The 18,920-nt window shown below is 36.5% G+C and overlaps 1 protein-coding gene across 1 annotated transcript; it reads left to right on the top strand.

Annotated features, from left to right (window-relative positions):
* Window positions 1–1,097: 1,097 nt before the first annotated feature.
* On the top strand, window positions 1,098–15,317 carry dgcr2 (DiGeorge syndrome critical region gene 2). The gene is made up of 11 exons (XM_084103737.1): window positions 1,098–1,486; window positions 4,443–4,475; window positions 4,723–4,845; window positions 9,028–9,114; window positions 10,410–10,620; window positions 10,706–10,782; window positions 11,394–11,576; window positions 11,689–11,892; window positions 12,868–13,020; window positions 13,098–13,334; window positions 14,305–15,317. The coding sequence occupies exons 1-11, from the start codon at window positions 1,411–1,413 to the stop codon at window positions 14,541–14,543; spliced, it is 1,623 nt and encodes a 540-aa protein (XP_083959863.1). The 5' UTR covers window positions 1,098–1,410; the 3' UTR covers window positions 14,544–15,317.
* Window positions 15,318–18,920: the final 3,603 nt, after the last annotated feature.

The following is an 18,920-nucleotide window of genomic DNA, read 5'->3' as shown; positions in this document are numbered from 1 at the left end:
CACATCCTTTCACAGCACGTAAAGGTGGCAAAGCACCATTTTAATAGCTGAAGCTTCTGGGAACTGCCAGTGTTGCGTAGATCATACTGACACGTTTAAAGCCGGGAGGAAACACTTCATTTATTACATGACACGCTGCAAATGAGCCTCATTAAGGCAGGACTCACCTGTTATATGATGTCTAGACAGACTCTCCTTATTCTCACACAGCTTTTGACCGCATTACACCTCAGTGTTTGACAGGAGAAAGAATCATGTCTTTTTGTAGATATCTTTTCACAGTTAACAAGAGGATGAAGAACAGGGCGTTAATAGTGTCTGTGGCGAACTTCTATCTAAGAGGAACGGCGTGAAGAAAGACTCTCGAAGGCTCCACAAAATCCTCACCAAACTCAGCTTCTCTGTGTACATCCAAATAGACAATGAAGCAAAAGAGATCAATAAAGCATTTAAAGCAAGTAATGTGATATTATGTGTTGTTCAGTAATTCATACATTGCATTCTGACATCTCAAGCTAAGTTAATACAATTGGTCCCAAAGTAAATAACTCTTGAGTGAATAGATTTTTCAATATTTTTTTAAGTCTCTTATACTCACCAAGACTGGCATTTATTTAATCAAAAATACAGCACAAACAAAGTAATATTGTGAAATATTACAATTTTAATGAACTGTTTTCTATTTGAATATAATGTAATTTTTCCCCGTGATGCAAAGCAAAATTTTTAGCTTTTAATGCCAGTCTTCAGTGTCACATGATCCTGCTGAATTGCTGTTCAATAAAAATATTATTATTATCAGTGTCGTTTAATATTTGAGTGGAAATTAACCGTAATAAATTTTTTCAGGATTCTCTGATGAGTGAAAAGTTCAAAATAACATTTATATGAAATATATAAATAAATGAAATAAATATTTTGTAACATTAGGCTACTATCACTTCTAATCAATTGAATGCATTCTTGAATAAAACTCCAAAATTTCTTAACGGTATATATATATATTTAAAGGTAAAGAATTCCATGAAAAATCGGTGTGAAACCTAAAGGAAGGCCATGCATGTGTTAAAAGAGGAGTTGATTAAGCGCCTCCTCCTCCCGGCTGTGGGCTGGTGAACATGGTTGGGATTGTTTTGATGGGACGGTGGCGGAGCCATCTTGTTTTATATCCGTCCTAAGCCCGTTTACCGAGCCAGAGGAAACAGCCATGGAATATGATACTATATCCCGACCATAGCCAATTGAAATAAACACATTCGAGTATCGAAACTGATTTCTAATCGACGGAATATACGCAGCGAGCAGAATCAGTTGTTCGATCATTTATTTATCAACATCGGGGACTGGTGCTTTAAGTGCATTTTCTCTCGCACATTTTCTCTGGTGTAAGATACTATGAATGGAGGATAAATGTTGCCGAAGGCTGACAGCGGTGGTTTTGTGCTTCTCCTCTTCATTCTGACAATAACAGATCCGCCACGGACAGGTAAAGGTGTTGCTTTATTCAATGCATTTGCTGAAATGGTGTTTGCTGCAGTCTGGGCTGGTAAAGACTTATATTCGCCAGTCTCGCGCAGGCCGTCAGGGCCTTTAACTAACTACTACGTTATAATGTATTCTTATGAGTTATATTTTTAAGCTATACGGCTTTTTATTACATAACTGTTTTAACAGTATTCCTTAAAACTACGGAAGTATCTATTTATGTTACTAGCTTTAAGCCTATTTATTACACACCATGTGGCAAGCTGTATTGACATGTATTTCTTAACTGCATAGTATCTGTTTGTTACTAGTGTTACTACCCAATCCATTAGTGACTAACGTACTGTGATCGTTTTAGTTTCACTTAATGACTGTTTATTAGATTCATTATTAGATTTACACACTATTAATGAAAAGGCCAGTATAATTGTCACGAGTGCCTGCTTTATTAATTAATTATTTACATATTCTCTTGCATCTATTCACTATCACAACAGTGACATGTAACTATTCCATTGTTACTGGTAATAAAATGGCAAAATGTTGCCATTTGCTAATTGTTTACTTCTGACTAATATGTTTATTGTTGGTACCTATTCCAGTTTTACTAGTGCGCTTTACTAGTCTATTCCAGTAGTGTGCAAAAGCCAGTTTCTGGAAGTGAAAATCCCATTTATTTTCTCCATAGGGGAGTTGATTTTTATCAATAACACTTTATTATACAATAAGTGTTTTACGGTGAGCTGCAAGGCTAATAATCAATGGAATATGCTTTTTTTAAATACATGCCTGCAATATTTCAGCATTAAAGAGAGATTTCACCCAAAAATGAACATTCTGTCATCATTTACTCACCCTCAAGTTGTTCCAAACCTGTATGAATTTATTTCTTCTGTTGAACACAAAAGAAGATATTTTGAAGGATTTTGGTAACCAGACAGTTGACGCTAGCCCTCAATAGTATATTTTTACCAACACTCTTCAAAATATCTTTATTGTGTTCAACAGAAGAAAGAAACTCATACAGGTTTGAAACAACTTCAGAGTGAGTAAATGATGACAAAAATGTAATTTCTGGGTGAACTGTCCCTTTAAAATATAGGCATGTTTAATAGTGGAAACATCTTGATGGCGTGTCTGGTTGGATGTTCCTCTGTTAGATGAAAGGTTTATTAATCCTATTGAAATAAGGTGATGCATGGAAACCCAGTGGATCAAATAAATAGGACAGTATTTAGGTTAATGGCCTGTTATGTGCTTTTCTGCATTTAATTTCCATGGGGAAGCCTTGGTTATGTGTTCAGTCTGCACTTGTTTCGAGGCAGGTTATGGTGGTCTTCGTGCTGAATCGCACAGCTGGTGTTTGATCGCAGTGTGTACTCTTCTTAAAGTCCAAAATATTACACTTGATCACCATGATGTTAACATTAAAGGAGTCAGAAGTTAACGCTTGCACGTCTTTACTACTGACACGGAAGACGTTTTATTGCAAAACAAACTCGCATGTTCAAAATACTCAAAGTAGGACAGTGAACCATGTATGTTACCTTGTACAAATACATATTTGATGATACTGAAAACTTCTTATCTATTTGTCAACTAAATGGATTATTCGTAATATTTAGGTGGTCAGTGGAACTTTTACCTGTCGAACAGCTGTTCAACTGACCCCAAGGTTCTTCCTGTCTACAGCAGTTAATGTGCTGAAATCTGGCCCTGGTAATCCATAGGAAAGAGCACAATGGTCTTCTGAAGTCCTCTCAATGTCAGTGTGTTTGTTTAGGGATAACTTTAGACTCAAGGGTTGGACAGGTGATTGATTGAAGGTCTGAATGTCTGGACCTCCCAAGAAGCTCTTTGTAAAAATTGTATAATTAGTTTGTCTGTTGTCTCTGAAGAGATTGTTTTAGCAGACTGCAGGATCTGGTTAATTGCGGGTTTGATAACATCAGATAACAGAAATAATTTAATTAAATTACCTCAAATTAGACAGTTGTCTTCTATGTATAAAATATTTTTTTTATTACATGTCAAAATAAATAATGAAATATTGAAATATATAATGTATAACTTTTATGTATGTGTGTGAGTATTTATTATTTTATAAATATGTAAAATAATATATTTATTATTTAGATATTTATAATATATTATATGGATAATTATTATTATTATTATAAATATACATTGTTATATAAATGTGTGTATTTGTCGTACGTCATACACACAATATGTTATCATTATTTTTAAATATACAATTAGTTAATTTTAGCCATGTATAAATGTGCATTCATCATTATTATACATATGTAATAGAATATATATTTATTTATTTTTTTAATATTTATTATTATTATTATTATTATTGTACTAAAAAATAATAAGAATTTGTACTTTTTATTTTATTTTAATAGACCAAAAATAGGCTTTGCTTCTTTTTTTTAAAAGCAGAATATAGGTAAATATTTTTGGGGGCCTTTGCAAGCTCACAACAATAAATGCATAAGAGATTTCTGGTCACTTACATTGACTTTTGTTTGCAAAGACAGATGTTTCTGTACTATCTATTAGTGGTTCAACGGATCACAAAACTCACAGTTTGGATCATATTAAGCTTATTAACTTTGCTTTCCATTTATCACTTAAAGCACACTTTAAGTAGGCCTACACCAATACACCACTGCAAAAACTAACAGTCTAATTAATAAAGTTCAAACATTATTAAAGGCAAGTGATCAGTCAGTAAAAAATAAGAATGTGTGAATCAGATGTGTGGCGAACCGTGGGGGCTGGTCCGTACGGATCAACAACGGTCCGTTTAACCCCTGCTATCTATTGTTAGTTATACCCTGATAACCAAGAGCCAGACTGTCTCTCGAGCCTGTAAGAGATAAGGAGATGTTATATTGCTGAAATCAGCCGCTTTAAATGAGTAAATCTGCCTGTCCCCCCTGCAGGTCCACGGATCGCTCGGGCCAGACTGCTGTCAGGTAAGCTGCAATCTGTCTCCAGGGTTTTCTACTGTTTTACTTTGACCCTGTTTGAGTCTCATCTGGCTTAGCCTGATATTGACACTATCTTTGATGGTCTCGTCATCTAAATTTGGCTTTGCAAACAGCACTCAAGGGACTTTTAGTGTTGTATAATAAAGCACTATACATAATGGAGGCTCGTCTGCAGGTTTTGTCTTTGTAAAGGAGTTTGTTTGAGTGTGTTGTCTGACCCGCTGTATTTCAGAGCTGCGCTGCGGTCCTGGCCAGTTTGCCTGCCAGAGTGGAAAACTGCAGTGCATCCCCCTGTCCTGGCAGTGCGATGGTTGGACGGCCTGTGAGGACAAAAGCGATGAGATAGATTGCCCTAGTAAGTACACACTAACACACACTCACATTCTTGTCCAATCCGTTTTAAAAACACGGTCATGCTTATGTGCACAATAGGAACGGATTCGCTTCCGACGTATTCTGTCACTTTGCCAGCTCTTGGCAAGCCGGATTTTTTGTTTGTTTTGCCTGCGGGAGGTGTGCTGTCATTTCTGTGTCTTAATCCCGGAGTGAGACACGGTGCTCAGAGTCTGATTCCTGGACGGGATAACGGGAATTACAGAGCGGATTTACTGAGCACGTGATCTGTGTCTCATAGCTCCTTCAAGAACTGCTGATCAGAATCATGCAGGGCACAGGAATACAAGAGAACACTCATCGCATCCAAAATAAAAGTTTGTGTTTACATAATAAATGTGTGTACTGTGTATAGTTATTTTGTATATATAAATACACACACATGCATGTATATATTTAAGAAATATTTGCATGTATATACTGTATATATACAGTGAGGAAAATAAGTATTTGAACACCCTGCTATTTTGCAAGTTCTCCCACTTGGAAATCATGGAGGGGTCTGAAATTGTCATCGTAGGTGCATGTCCACTGTGAGAGACATAATCTAAAAAAACAAATCCAGAAATCACGATATATGATTTTTTAACTATTTATTTGTATGATACAGCTGCAAATAAGTATTTGAACACCTGTCTATCAGCTAGAATTCTGACCCTCAAAGACCTGTTAGTCTGCCTTTAAAATGTCCACCTCCACTCCATTTATTATCCTAAATTAGATGCACCTGTTTGAGGTCGTTAGCTGCATAAAGACACCTGTCCACCCCATACAATCAGTAAGAATCCAACTACTAACATGGCCAAGACCAAAGAGCTGTCCAAAGACACTAGAGACAAAATTGTACACCTCCACAAGGCTGGAATAAATAGTTAAAAAATCATACATTGTGATTTCTGGATTTTTTTTTTTAGATTATGTCTCTCACAGTGGACATGCACCTACGATGACAATTTCAGACCCCTCCATGATTTCTAAGTGGGAGAACTTGCAAAATAGCAGGGTGTTCAAATACTTATTTTCCTCACTGTATGTGTATATATCATTTATATTATATATAAAATAAATAAGTATTGTATGTATAAATAACACATTTTTCTTTATATATGTATATGTATGTATGTACATGCATGTATGTGTATTTATATATACAAAATAATTATACACAGTACAAAAACATATATTATGTAAACACAAACTTTTATTTTGGATGCGATTAATCATTTCACAGCCCTAAACGTAACTGAAGATGAGTTGCTTTGTATTGGTGGTATTGGTGGTATTGTGGTATTGTCTTAGACTGGGATATTTTGGGGTATTTTGAGGTGGTGACATGATTGTTTATTGATTTAATCTTGTCGGATTGATTTGTGTTCTTCATATCTCTTCCTTGATTTATTATGTGCTTTGAAGTCTCGTAAACTTCTCAGTGACACTTTTCAGTAAAGAGATAAGATAACTATCGGTAACTCCTTTTTGGCCAGGCACCATTTCACATCTGTGGTGATCAGTAGTGATATGTTTAATATTTGTGCATGGGGATTCAACATTTTATTTGGTCTTTTATTTGGTCATTGAGCCATGTCATGCATTGAGACGTTTCATTGGTGTCTCTGATGTAAACTTCAGTTTTACCTTATTTTGAGTCATATCTGTGAAACAGTTTAAACTGTAAGATATATACAGTGCAATGCATAAGTGAATACACCCATGCTAAAGTTGACTAAAAAGAGGAATAAAAAATCATATTTTGGAAATTGAACTTAATGCCTTAATTTAAAAAATTAGGAAAAATCCAACCTTTAAGGACACCAATTTTCTTTGTGAATGAATAATGTATCGTAAATAAATAAATGTTCTTCCTTAAAATACATGGTGCATAAGTGAGTACACCCCTATGTTAAATTCCCATAGAGGCAGGCAGATTTTTATTTTTAAGTATTTTTAAAAAAAAAAATTTAGGATACTATGCATCCTGATAAAGTTCCCTTGGCCTTTGGAATTAAAATAGCCCCACATCATCACATAGCCTTCACCATACCTAGAGATTGGCATGGGGTACTTTCCATAAGATCATCTCTCAATGCAAATCAAACTAGCTTTTAGGCTAACTGAAATAAAACCATGCCAATCTCTAGGTATGGTGAAGGCTATGTGATGATGTGGGGCTATTTTAATTCCAAAGGCCAAGGGAACTTTATCAGGATGCATAGTATCCTAAAAAAAAATAATAAAAAAAAACTTAAAAATAAAAATCTGCCTGCCTCTATGGGAATTTAACATAGGGGTGTACTCACTTATGCACCATGTATTTTAAGGAAGAACATTTATTTATTTACGATACATTATTCATTCACAAAGAAAATTGGTGTCCTTAAAGGTTGGATTTTTCCTAATTTTTTAAATTAAGGCATTAAGTTCAATTTCCAAAATATGATTTTTTATTCCTCTTTTTAGTCAACTTTAGCATGGGTGTATTAACTTATGCATTGCACTGTATATACATATATATATATATATATATATGAAGACTTCAGATGCAAAAGCCTCTAAGTGCCATCTGAAATTTCCATCTAGAATGATCATTTTAATCAAGCTTGTATGTTTATGTTCAGTTATTTCACTTTAATGACAATGAAAATGACCTATTAATTGTCATTAAAGTGAAATTACTGAACTTAATACCGAGCTTGATAAAAATACTCATTTTAGAAGAAAATTTCAGATGATTATTATAATTATTAGTAATTTCATTATTATATTTAACTATTAAAACACATATAATTGTATATAAACATATATATTTATATTATTATACCATAAATTGATCTCATTATTATTTAAAACAAGGTTGTTGTTTTTTTTTACTGTATATTTATTTTTGTTATGGAGCAACTTTTTTCAACAGTGACTATATGGTGAAGATGACAGTTCCTCTGATTGAAAAAAAAATATCACCTTTAAGCCATTTGACCGAATTCATAAGTTTCGAGAATGAATATCATCAAAAGTCAAAGAGAATTGGACCTAGAACTGTACGGTGAGCTCTCGTCTAACCCCTGGCTTGTACACTGACGTTGTAATCATTAGTGGACAGGAAACACTGCAGGTTTACAGACTCATCTAGTGCTTGTAATTACTCGACCCTTTTCTGACACTGCTGTAAGCGAGCCGATGTTCGCAGGAGTTGTTGGCTCGAGGCCTGACTGATCTACAACCTTACTTTAATTCCTGTTCGGTTGTCGGATTTGTTCTGCTGCTTTTTTCTTTGAAAGCAAGCAGGAAGTAGTTTAACTGGCATTCTGTATGTATTAATGTCTCTGGGATTCTTAGAAACTGTTTTTAGTTTAGCAGACCTGCTGTCACTCCGTTTCCCTTCCATTTGCTGCGGATTAGGGATTTAACGTCATGATTTCCTTGGAAGCACAATGTTTGACTTATACATAGATTTTACATTGGACATTTAAGTGCGGATAAACCACCAAAACTGAATTATAATATAATTATACAATTAGTTTTTTATTTATTAAATTTTCTTATTTATATAATATGAACTTCATGGGCTCAAACAACATGACATGGACGATTTTTTCTTTTTTTCCCCATTTTGTAAACTCATAAGGTTTACCCAAGAGCCTCTCATTTAGCATTTATAGTTTTGGTCATAGTATTTGAGAATAAGGGCGATGATAAGGCCATTCAGACCGGTTTTGTGAACATATTACATAAGTTTAGTTCTCTTTCTGTTAGGAAACACGATCCTGAGCTCACTTCCTCAGAAACAACTCAATAATATAAATCAACTTATGAGTCTGGGAAACAGGAGGAAGAATTCATCCCACAACTCTCCACAAATTCAGCTTATATCTCTGCTCCTTCCCTTTACCGTTGGTCAGAGTACCAAAACATCCAAATATACACATAAATACATAATAGACCTCAATAATAAATAAATCTACACCCTCAGACGTAACAACTGGATTGATTTATTTATTGAAAAGATCCAATGACCTACCCTGTAGCATCTTGTTGAACGTTATTGTTCCAGATGTAAATTAATAAACGATCATTTTCACAGATGATTTATGCCATTTTTAGTTCATCATTAAGCATTCTGATGATATTCCTTGTCACACTCTTACAGCAATAAAGGAGGAACGGTATCGTTACAGCAACGGTTTTGAGCCGGTGGAGGACGTCATGGGTGTCGCTCAGCCAGTGCGCTTCAACAGTAAGATCCTTCCTGATCCCTTTAAAACACTCGTCAATTCACTTTTGAAGCGCTCTTTATATGCTGGGAAGGCATTACTAAGTCAAACATTTCCATTCAATCACATAAAACACTACAACATTAAAATCGACAGGAAGACTGAAGTAATGATGATTCAAATTCAGCTTTGATCGGGAATTTATTATATATATTCAAATAGATAAGTTATTTTAAATTGTAATAATATTTAACAATTTTACTTATGTTTTTTCGATCAAATAATTGCACATTTCTCTCAAAATAAATGTAAAATCTTAGCAACCCCAACATTTTTTAACAGTAGCGTGTGGGTACATAGACCTATTTAAATATGCAAATGCTTAAGAGTCTATGACTGGATTATTATTGCAGTTGTTATGTTTCTAGCATGTTATATGTGTAGCAACCGTTCTTCTAACCCTCATTGATGGAGTGTGTAGCTTTTCATTTCTTAAACAAACATGTATGAGACACATCATGGCCATATTGCAGGATGACAATGTCAAGATTCATCAGGCTCAGATTGTGAAAGAATGGTTGTGAGGATCATGAAGAATCATTTTCATATATGTGACCCTGTATCACAAAACCAGTCACATGTCGCACGGGTATATTTGCGGCAATAGCCAACAATACATTGTATGGGGCAAAATTATTGATTTTTCTTTTATGCCAAAAATCATTAGGATATTAAGTTCATGTTCCATGAAGATATTAAGTAAATTTCCTACCGTAAATATCTAAAACATTTATTTTTGTGAGTGAATGCAGCACAATCGCGAACATAAATGGACAAATTTAAAGGCGATTTTCTCAATGTTTTGATTTTTTTGCACCCTCATATTCCAGATTTTAATAGTTGTATCGCGGCCAAATATTGTCCTATCCTAACAAACCATAGCATCAATGGAAAGATTATGTATTCAGTTTTCAGATATGTATAAATCTCAATTTTAAAACATTGACCCATGTGACTGGTTTTGTGGTCCAGGGTCACATATGAATTGGCCCATATGAATATGAATGCACCTCTTGATGGAAATAACATCACGACATTTACTTCCATCAAGAGGCGCATCAATATTAGGTGCATTTGCCTATTTAAATCCAAAAATTGGATTGGCCGGGCAGTGTATACATATATAATAGAACACAACAGTGGGCTTATGGGGGAAGAAATCCCTTTCAGAATCTATCAAGTCATATCTCTGAGAGGAAGGATTCAATGAGCTGTTCATATTATGATGATCTGAATATAATTCTTCCTCTAAACACAGAGAAGTGTCCGAGTGGCTGGCACCATTACGAAAAAACAGCTAGCTGTTATAAAGTCTACCTGAGGAGTGAGAACTACTGGCAGGCGGTGGAAACGTGTCAGAAAGTCAACGGCTCCCTCGCAACGTTCGGCACCAACGAAGAGCTGCAGTTCATCCTCAAGATAGAGGTGGACTTCGACGAGAAGGTGTGCGAGCGAAAGGACCAGTGCAAGTGAGTGCGAACAAGCTGTTTTCTGAGGAAGAGGTGAGGTGTTTAACAGAGTTCTCAACGCTGTGGATGTGTTTTGTCGTCGCAGGTTCTGGGTGGGATATCAGTATGTGATTACTAACCAGAATCATTCACTGGAGGGCCGTTGGGAAGTGGCATATAAAGGTTGGTTTTTATCTCACATTTTTTGAAGAATAATTCACCAGAAAAGAAGAAAACTCGCCCTTGTTTATTTTTATTTTCGCCATTTACTACTTAATTTTATGTTCTTTTTTCATTTGTATTAGTTTTTCTTTTTATATAAGTAGTTAGTTGCAAGGAAACATTTCTAATGTCTGATCAAGTTTTGTCATTTTTAAGGTTTTTCATCAAATATTTATATTTTATATAAATATTATTACATTATTTGAATTTTTTTTATAGTTTTCGGTCTAATATAAGTTAACAATACCAACACTGGTTTTGAATGACGTGAGGGTGAGTAAATAATGACAGATATTTTTTATCCTGCCGAATCTCATAGCACCAATGCTGCAATTTTCTGTCATAATCATTTGTTAACAAACAAGTATTCATTACTTCAATGAGCTCATTGTTACTGCCTTAAATTATTACATTGTTTAAATGCATTTTTTGCATGAATTATTGAATTAATACATTATTAGCTAACTGGGATTTGTAATGTTGACTGCTTTGAAACGATACGTATTGTGAAAAGCGCTATACAAACACATTTGAATTGAATTGAATTGAATCTGTGTGTCTGTTCCTCACAGGGTCCATGCAAGTGTTTCTGCCTCCGGAGGGTCTGGCTAACTTCGGCGAGGCGAACCCTACGCAGGATAACGTGTTTTGCGCCCAGCTGCAGCGCTTTCAGATCAAGAGCATGAACGAGCGGGGCTTGCACAGCTGGCACGCGGAAAACTGCTACAAAAAATTCCCCTTCCTCTGCAAGAGAAGTACGTCCAGCGCCGTATAGACAGATGAGCCCTGTTTGATGCCAAATGAAGGCATTCTGGTGTTTTTCCCCCATGCTAGTACTAATATATAATACAACGGTTTCTTCAACAGGACAAACTTGCGTGGATATCAAAGACAATGTGGTGAATGAGGGCTATTACTTCACGCCTAAAGGGGACGACCCGTGTCTGAGCTGCACGTGTCACGATGGCGAGCCGGAGATGTGTGTGGCCGCCCTGTGTGAGCGCCCGCAGGGCTGCCAGCATTTCCGCAAGGACCCGAAAGAGTGTTGCAAGTTCACCTGCTTGGATCCCGGTACTTTCACAGTCTCATCCAATCACATTGTGAACAGTATGTCAGTTGTATGTGCTTTAATTTAAAGATTATTGGGCAGACGTGTATTAAAATGAAGATAGATCTGTAAATGTGCACCATATGTGAATTCTCAGACATTTTTGTGACGTGAAGTTCCCTAGTCTGACCACTAGGTAGAGCTACTCTGCCTTCTGATAGTATAAACGCATGGTATGTTTTGAATGGCAAACTACCATTATTTCATTAGACAGCTAAAATTAAGACATTTTTATAAAACTTTTAGGACATAATGTGTTTATTTCTTAGATTATTTGTGCAATGGCACTTGCTGACTTAAACGGGCAACATAGTACTGTCTTGTAATAGAAATGTAGCATACATTAAATTGTGGGTTGGTTGTTGCAATATACATATGTACTGTATATATCAGTTTAATATTTTTTTGTATATATATATATATATATATATATATATATATATATATATATATATATATATATAGTGCATTATCCATTGAACTGAACTGAACTGATCAGTGAAATTGTCAATTTATTTGTCAATTCTTACTCTATGTACAGAACATAAAGAGGATTGAAATTCCGTTTCCCTCAGACCCATGGTGTTAAAATCCCCAACACAACACTAGACAATTATTAAAAATTATATATAAAATCACAATACAAACATTCGGCACATGATCATTTCAATAAGTTATAAGTATAGTAGCAGCAATTTTTTAAAGTGTCTAGTGCATTGTGTTCGTATGTATGTTTCATCAAAATGTTTCTGATCAAATATCAGCAGATTTATATCTATCACTATGGCATCTTGCTTTTAAAATGAATTCTAGGCAGTATATACTGTTCAGTATGCAGTATACTAGTAGTCTGTTTCACACATATCTTCTCAGAAATAGTCTCAGGTTGTGTCCTTGTAGGAGAGAATCTCAGTTGTGTTGTTTCTGTGTGTTTGCAGACGGCAGCAGTCTGTTTGACTCTATGGCCAGTGGCATGAGGCTCATTGTGAGCTGCATCTCGTCCTTCCTCATCCTCTCTCTGCTGCTCTTCATGGTGCACAGACTCAGGCAGCGGCGGCGAGAACGCATCGAAACCCTCATTGGAGGAAACCGTAAGGCCCTGTTTGATCAGCTGATCGTATGCACATCTTAAAGCGCTGTTTTTCTGAATCATCGTCGTTTTTCACAGTGCATCATTTTAATCTGGGTCGGAGAGTCCCTGGCTTTGACTACGGGCCGGATGTCTTCGGAACGGGCCTGACGCCTTTGCACCTCTCCGATGATGGTGAAGGTGGAGCGTTCCACTTCCAGGAGCCCCCGCCCCCTTATGCTGCCTACAAATACCCAGATATCCACCACCCCGATGACCCTCCTCCTCCATATGAGGCCTCCATCAACCCAGATAGCATCCTCTACATGGACCTCGGTATGTCTTTACATCAGTGACACTGCATTTTTCATTCTTTATATAGTACTATTCATTTATCATTCATTTAAAGACTTCATGGATCACACTGTGAGCTCTCATCCAAAACCTAGTGAGTTTCTTAGCTAGACAACTTTTTTTTAGGTGTCATATTATTATTGTACATTCTAAGATACCTAATTTTGTCCAAACTCTAAGGCAGCATCACATGCATTGTGCAGTGTATCTTTAAATATAGCTTTATTTCAATAGTTTAAGTTCACACTTGTAGTTTGGTCTGGACCCCAAAAAAAAAAAAAAACATTTAGTCCTGGTCCGCTTAACATTCACATTGGCATTTTTAACACCAAACCTAAAGATACCAAACCTAAAGGCATTGGGATATGTTCACAACGTGATTGGATGGCTTTTATGACACATATTTCGCGACGGAACTTACTGTACATCTAAAACAATGCTTTGTTCTGGGCTAAATGCGCTCAATGTATGTGCGTAGCCTACATATGATGGTATTTTGGCCAGCTGAGAACTCGTGAAGAGCTTATAAAATGTGTAAAGGAGTTAAAACAGCGGCAGGAATCCCTCCGTCACACACAAACGGAGATCAGCTGTGCAAGAAGCGGTTCTGACAACCTGTGATGAGCAACATCACCTTTTTAGGGTCACATCTTGTGACATCATGTCCCGTTTCAATTCCGTGTTGCGTTCATATTTCATTCAAGCCGCTCCAGAGTTCGTTTGGAAGCGGATCGAGACCCATCTTTTCAGCGATCTCGCGTTCACCAGGGTTCGGACGGCAGCATTCACGCTTATTCAGATGAATCGCACTAACAGAGCAATCGCACCAGGATTCGCTTTAATCGAATCAAACATGCCAAGTGTGAACACACCATTAGTTAACAATAGCAACACTAGACAGCAATGCAGCTCCATAGGATGAGCTTGCGTTCACTTCCTGTTCTCTCCGCAGGGCGGACCGTGGTTCCGCTCGCGACTGGGCACATGAGCGGCGCAGCCAACTCTCTCCAGAGGGATTTCCCTGAGCCGGCGCTCCCCGCCCCCCCGCCGCCCCTGGAGGAGCGCGAGGACTCCATCGACAGCAGCACCTTACTGGTCTCTCCAGACACCCCCAGCGAATCAGAGGCCAGCATCACGCAGAGCTCCAGCGCAGACTGCAGCAGCGGGCCCTCGCTGAGCACCATGGTGTAGGTCATAGGGTACGTGTCCAGACTGATCGCTCTACTAAATCAAGGAGGCTGTAGGACTGTTCAGAGCAGAGACTTCAGACGTGAAAGAAAAGACGCTTGTTTCGGGTTTTTATTCTCCGTTTTTTCAGCTTGAGTCACATGTAAATACTTCCATCGGCCATCGATTGAGTGGCTTGATGTTGGGGAGGGCCGATAGAGCGCCTCTCTCTGAGGTTTACACTGGCATGTGTCGGTCACCACACTCTGAGTGAATGAACCGGTTGATGAAAAGACATTTTAGGCCTTAGTGGTTGTAATTCAGTCAACCTGACGTTCTCTCACTGGAATCATGTCCTGCACACTGACTCTTTCCTGGCACAAAGAAGCTATTTTTTTTTTCTTGATTCATTACTGCTCTGTCCAAACTGACCCTAAAGAAACCTTTCTTGTGTGGTCGTCCGTCGGCGTTCCTAATCCACGGGAAGGATCCGTTTGGTTGTGAGCAATACCATGTTCTTATCTGGATTTCTGTGATGTCTGTTTTTTACGTTTCTGTTTGTCGGATCAGTAGCACAAACTCAAAATTATGAAATAAAAGTTTGATTCTTTTAGATCAAGGTACGAGTTTGTTTCAGCCACTTTTAAGGATCCTCAAAAGCTGTCAAAAATGACCAGTTTTTACCCAAAACCGAAAAGAAAATAAGAAAATATATTTTGCATAGAAGCTTATTGAACCATTTATTTTTCAGTGGCCAACAATTTTTTAAGAAATCTTATTTCGATTACTGTAATGCTGAAAAAAAAATTGCGTATATTAAATACATTTTATATATATATATATATATATATATATATATATATATATATATATATATATATATATATATATATGTAGTACTCTACAGTTTTAAGTATTGGTCATGGTGGTATTTGTGGTAATTTCTATAATTATTTTAGCTAAATTCGATTTTATTTCTACGAGACGCTCGTAGAAATAGTTTTTTTTTTTTTTTTTGCATTACAGTAGTGAAGAATTTGTATTATTTCCGTTGTTGTAATGAGTATTTGAGGGAATTTTTTTTAACAACTTTAGATCCAAAAAGTTTGGCGCTAATTTACATTTTGAATTTAGAATGTAACAGTTAAAAAAAAAAAAGCTGAACATTTACCTAGGTAATAAATATTCTCACTCATTTTTGCCTCTCAAGCTGATCTCGAAGTGTGCTGAAACAAATCATGGTTTTTGAAATAGATATTTCTTAGTGAGATCCTGAGTTTGGATTTACACGTTTAGACTTGCCTACGATGAATTTGAGTTTTGTTTTCATGATCGGTCTGTGTGTGTGTGTGTGTGTGTGTGTGTGTGTGTGTGTGTGTTCATTTTCAGCATCTGTAAGCTAAGTGCTCTCCTCTCAATGTTGTTTCAATGTAAATCACAAAGAAGTAAACCGTTTGTTACTTAACACAAAGTAAATGTGAGCGTGTATTTGCACACATGAGCGCATAAATGTACATGTATGTAACAGCAAAACTTCTTTTTTTTCTTTTTGTTTCAGTCATTTAACAATTAACAGACTACTTAATTGCCATTTGGACATTTCCAGTGAATGAAATATGTATTTAATGAAGTGCATAAGTTATGAACATGAAGGATAGACTTAGATTTTGTCTGCATTGTTGCTGACTGAAATGAACACTGCTTTCACAAAGTTGTTATTCTGATTCCTGGATTTTGTAAATGGGAACATACCTTTTTTTTTTTTTTTTTTTTTTGGACTGGAAATGCAACAAAAAGCCCAAACTAAATGGCAATCAGGCATTTCACACAAAGATGTTTTTGCACATCAAAAGCACACGGCCCTGCTGTGTTGGGCTGAATGAAATACAAAGACAAATTAATGTGGCACACAGATCCCTTTTTCTTCAAGATCCATCACCAGCACCAAAATAACTGAGTATGTGACATCATGAAGACGTTTCTTTCATCCAGGTAAATGTTCTTTCACTGTATAGTCTTTGTTTTGCATTTAATTTCAGGGTTTCATCAGCACAGACAATCCTGTGAACATTAGTTTGCTTTTTATTTTGTGTGTGCTTGTTAAATGTATGTATAAGTGTGTGGATTGGTCGTGTGTAATGTAGAAGTTGGCATGAATGTTTTACAGACCTACGGTTGCATGTTTAACTCTTTTGCGCATGCAGAGAGGACGTCTCTTCTGCTGTTGTACTCTTCATTTCTGCTATGCTTACAGACGCCCGTCTGCAAACTGAGGTTCGAGACACATCTGATTACTCTTTTCCCACATACCGTTTGCAAACTTTTTTTAAATTAAAAAGTAGAATTTCTTTTAGATAGACTTTGTGGTGCAACAATGGAAAAAAGCATCAGGAAATATTTTATGTAGAATGCAACAGTTGGTAAACTTGTCGATTCTTGAATTTTTTTTTCTTTTTTATGTCATGTACTGTTTTTTTTTTCTTCTTTTTTTTTTTTTCTTTTTTTTTGTCAGAGGGCTTTTTTTCTCTGAAGTAGATGTACATCTAATCAAATGCCAAATAAATTGTACCATGAAAGATAGCTGTGTTTGGGTTCCTTTTGTTAAATTATGACAATTTTCTTTCTGCATAATTGGGAGTTTAAAGGGGCTTTATGTACGAACTTTCAAGTATTAAAGGTAGGTTATGCAATTTGTTTTATAAACCCTTTAGGTTAAACTGGTTGAAACTCTTCACATTCTGATAGCAATCAATAATAGAAGTGATCTAAATATTAAAACATGTACATGTATATCTTCTGTGGAAGTCAGGACCAAAAAATGTACGTCCAATCATTGCATTCGGTCCTCAGACTCAGACAGGATTATGCATTTCTACTTCAATACTATCAATGCTGAAATGAACCTGCATCAGTCAGGTGGTACAACTAGAGCTCTGTAAGTTCATTACGTTCATTATTATTTTAATGTTATGTGCTTTGAGACATGAGGTAGTTGAATTAGTTGAACGGAGGATGGGATCTCATGCTTTCAAAGCTAGCTTGCTATTGCTAGCCTCTCCACAATTGCCTACCATACCTTTAATCACTTTTTATTGCCAATGTGTGAACGGCTTGTAACGAAACTTTAAAGGGGTGGTATAATGCCCTTTTCACAAGATGTAAAATAAGTCTCTGTTGTCCTCAGAGTGTGTATGTGAAGTTTTAGCTCAAAATACCCCACAGATATTTTTATATAGCATGTTAAAATTGTCACTTTTGGGTGAGCAAAAACGCACCGTTTTCTGTCTGTTCCTTTAAATGCAAATGAGCTGCTGCTCCCGGTACAGAGGGCGGAGCTTCAAGAGCTCGTGTCCTTTTACCTCACACCAACATGCACTGAAAATTTCAAAAACTTTTAGCCTTTTATATTCAAACCGGAGTCAGACAATGATGGAGAGACTCAAGAAGAACTGACAACATGTAGAAGCAACAGGACATTTCTGTATGGTTAGTTGATGAATTTATGTAGCTTATGTGGAGTTATTTTATAGTCATTGATTGGCATATTCTGTTTTGATAATCTATAAATCGTGTTCCGGGGGCGGGGTTTATGTAAATTCTGGGGTTGGTGATGTCACTAACCTCGGAGGAATGTCGTAGTCCCAAGCCGTTTGTTGTTGAAAAGGAATTTCTTTAAAACCAAATATGTCCCTTTGCTTTGAACTTTGAGCATTGTAACTTTGCAGATGTTTGTTTATGCTCAAACAGCAACATTACACACAAAGTTAGAAAAGTGATTATGTGAAGGATTCGGGACGTTTTTGCCGGGAAATTCCAAAGAATGTGACATTGATGCACGCTCACTAGAGCCTCTCTTCCGTTCAATGAAATGTGAAATAAATAGACTGATACAATGTTCAGGATAATGCTGAAAGAACTATTCTGTATTGTAATGTCAATGTGTCATGCAGAGAAAAGGGATTCATTGAAATTATCTTTACTTTTCTTAACTTCTGTTTTCTCACCACTGTCATTATTCTGTTTATTTTGTAATTGAGAGGAAAGTGCGCAGCACATACTGACATATTCATCGTAACATTGCTGGCGGATGTTCATTAACAGTAGCCTAACGTTAGTCTATATCACTGCAACGGCTTTTTACTTCTGAGCTAAGAACGAAAAACCACTTTGACGTGAGTATCGGGGTCCTTCAATCATGTTTCGCTCTCTTTATACGTTGTGAGAGCACAGTTTCTGAATTCTATATAATAGCCCCTTTAAGATCTCATAACATTTAGTCCTAACTTAGTCCTCTGAACATTTTAAAGCCTTCTCTGAGATTTCCCTGTCCGTCCTGGAAATCGATCGCTCTTAAATGTCATGTGAGTCAACGGGGGGATCCCAAATGTAAGGAAATACTCA

The sequence above is a fragment of the Abramis brama genome, assembly GCF_963993115.1.
Source record: "Abramis brama genome assembly, chromosome: 25".
Classification (NCBI taxonomy): domain Eukaryota; kingdom Metazoa; phylum Chordata; class Actinopteri; order Cypriniformes; family Leuciscidae; genus Abramis; species Abramis brama.
Note: the sequence above shows the minus strand (reverse complement) of the source record. Positions and strands in the feature narration are given on the sequence as shown.

Bases quoted from the DNA above. Each gene is read 5' to 3' on its own strand.
- dgcr2 (XM_084103737.1), top strand. From the start codon at position 1,411: ATGTTGCCGAAGGCTGACAGCGGTGGTTTTGTGCTTCTCCTCTTCATT. The intron at 11,577-11,688 runs GTACGTCCAGCG...TTTCTTCAACAG, and splicing joins CCCCTTCCTCTGCAAGAGAA to GACAAACTTGCGTGGATATC. The intron at 11,893-12,867 runs GTACTTTCACAG...GTGTGTTTGCAG, and splicing joins GTTCACCTGCTTGGATCCCG to ACGGCAGCAGTCTGTTTGAC.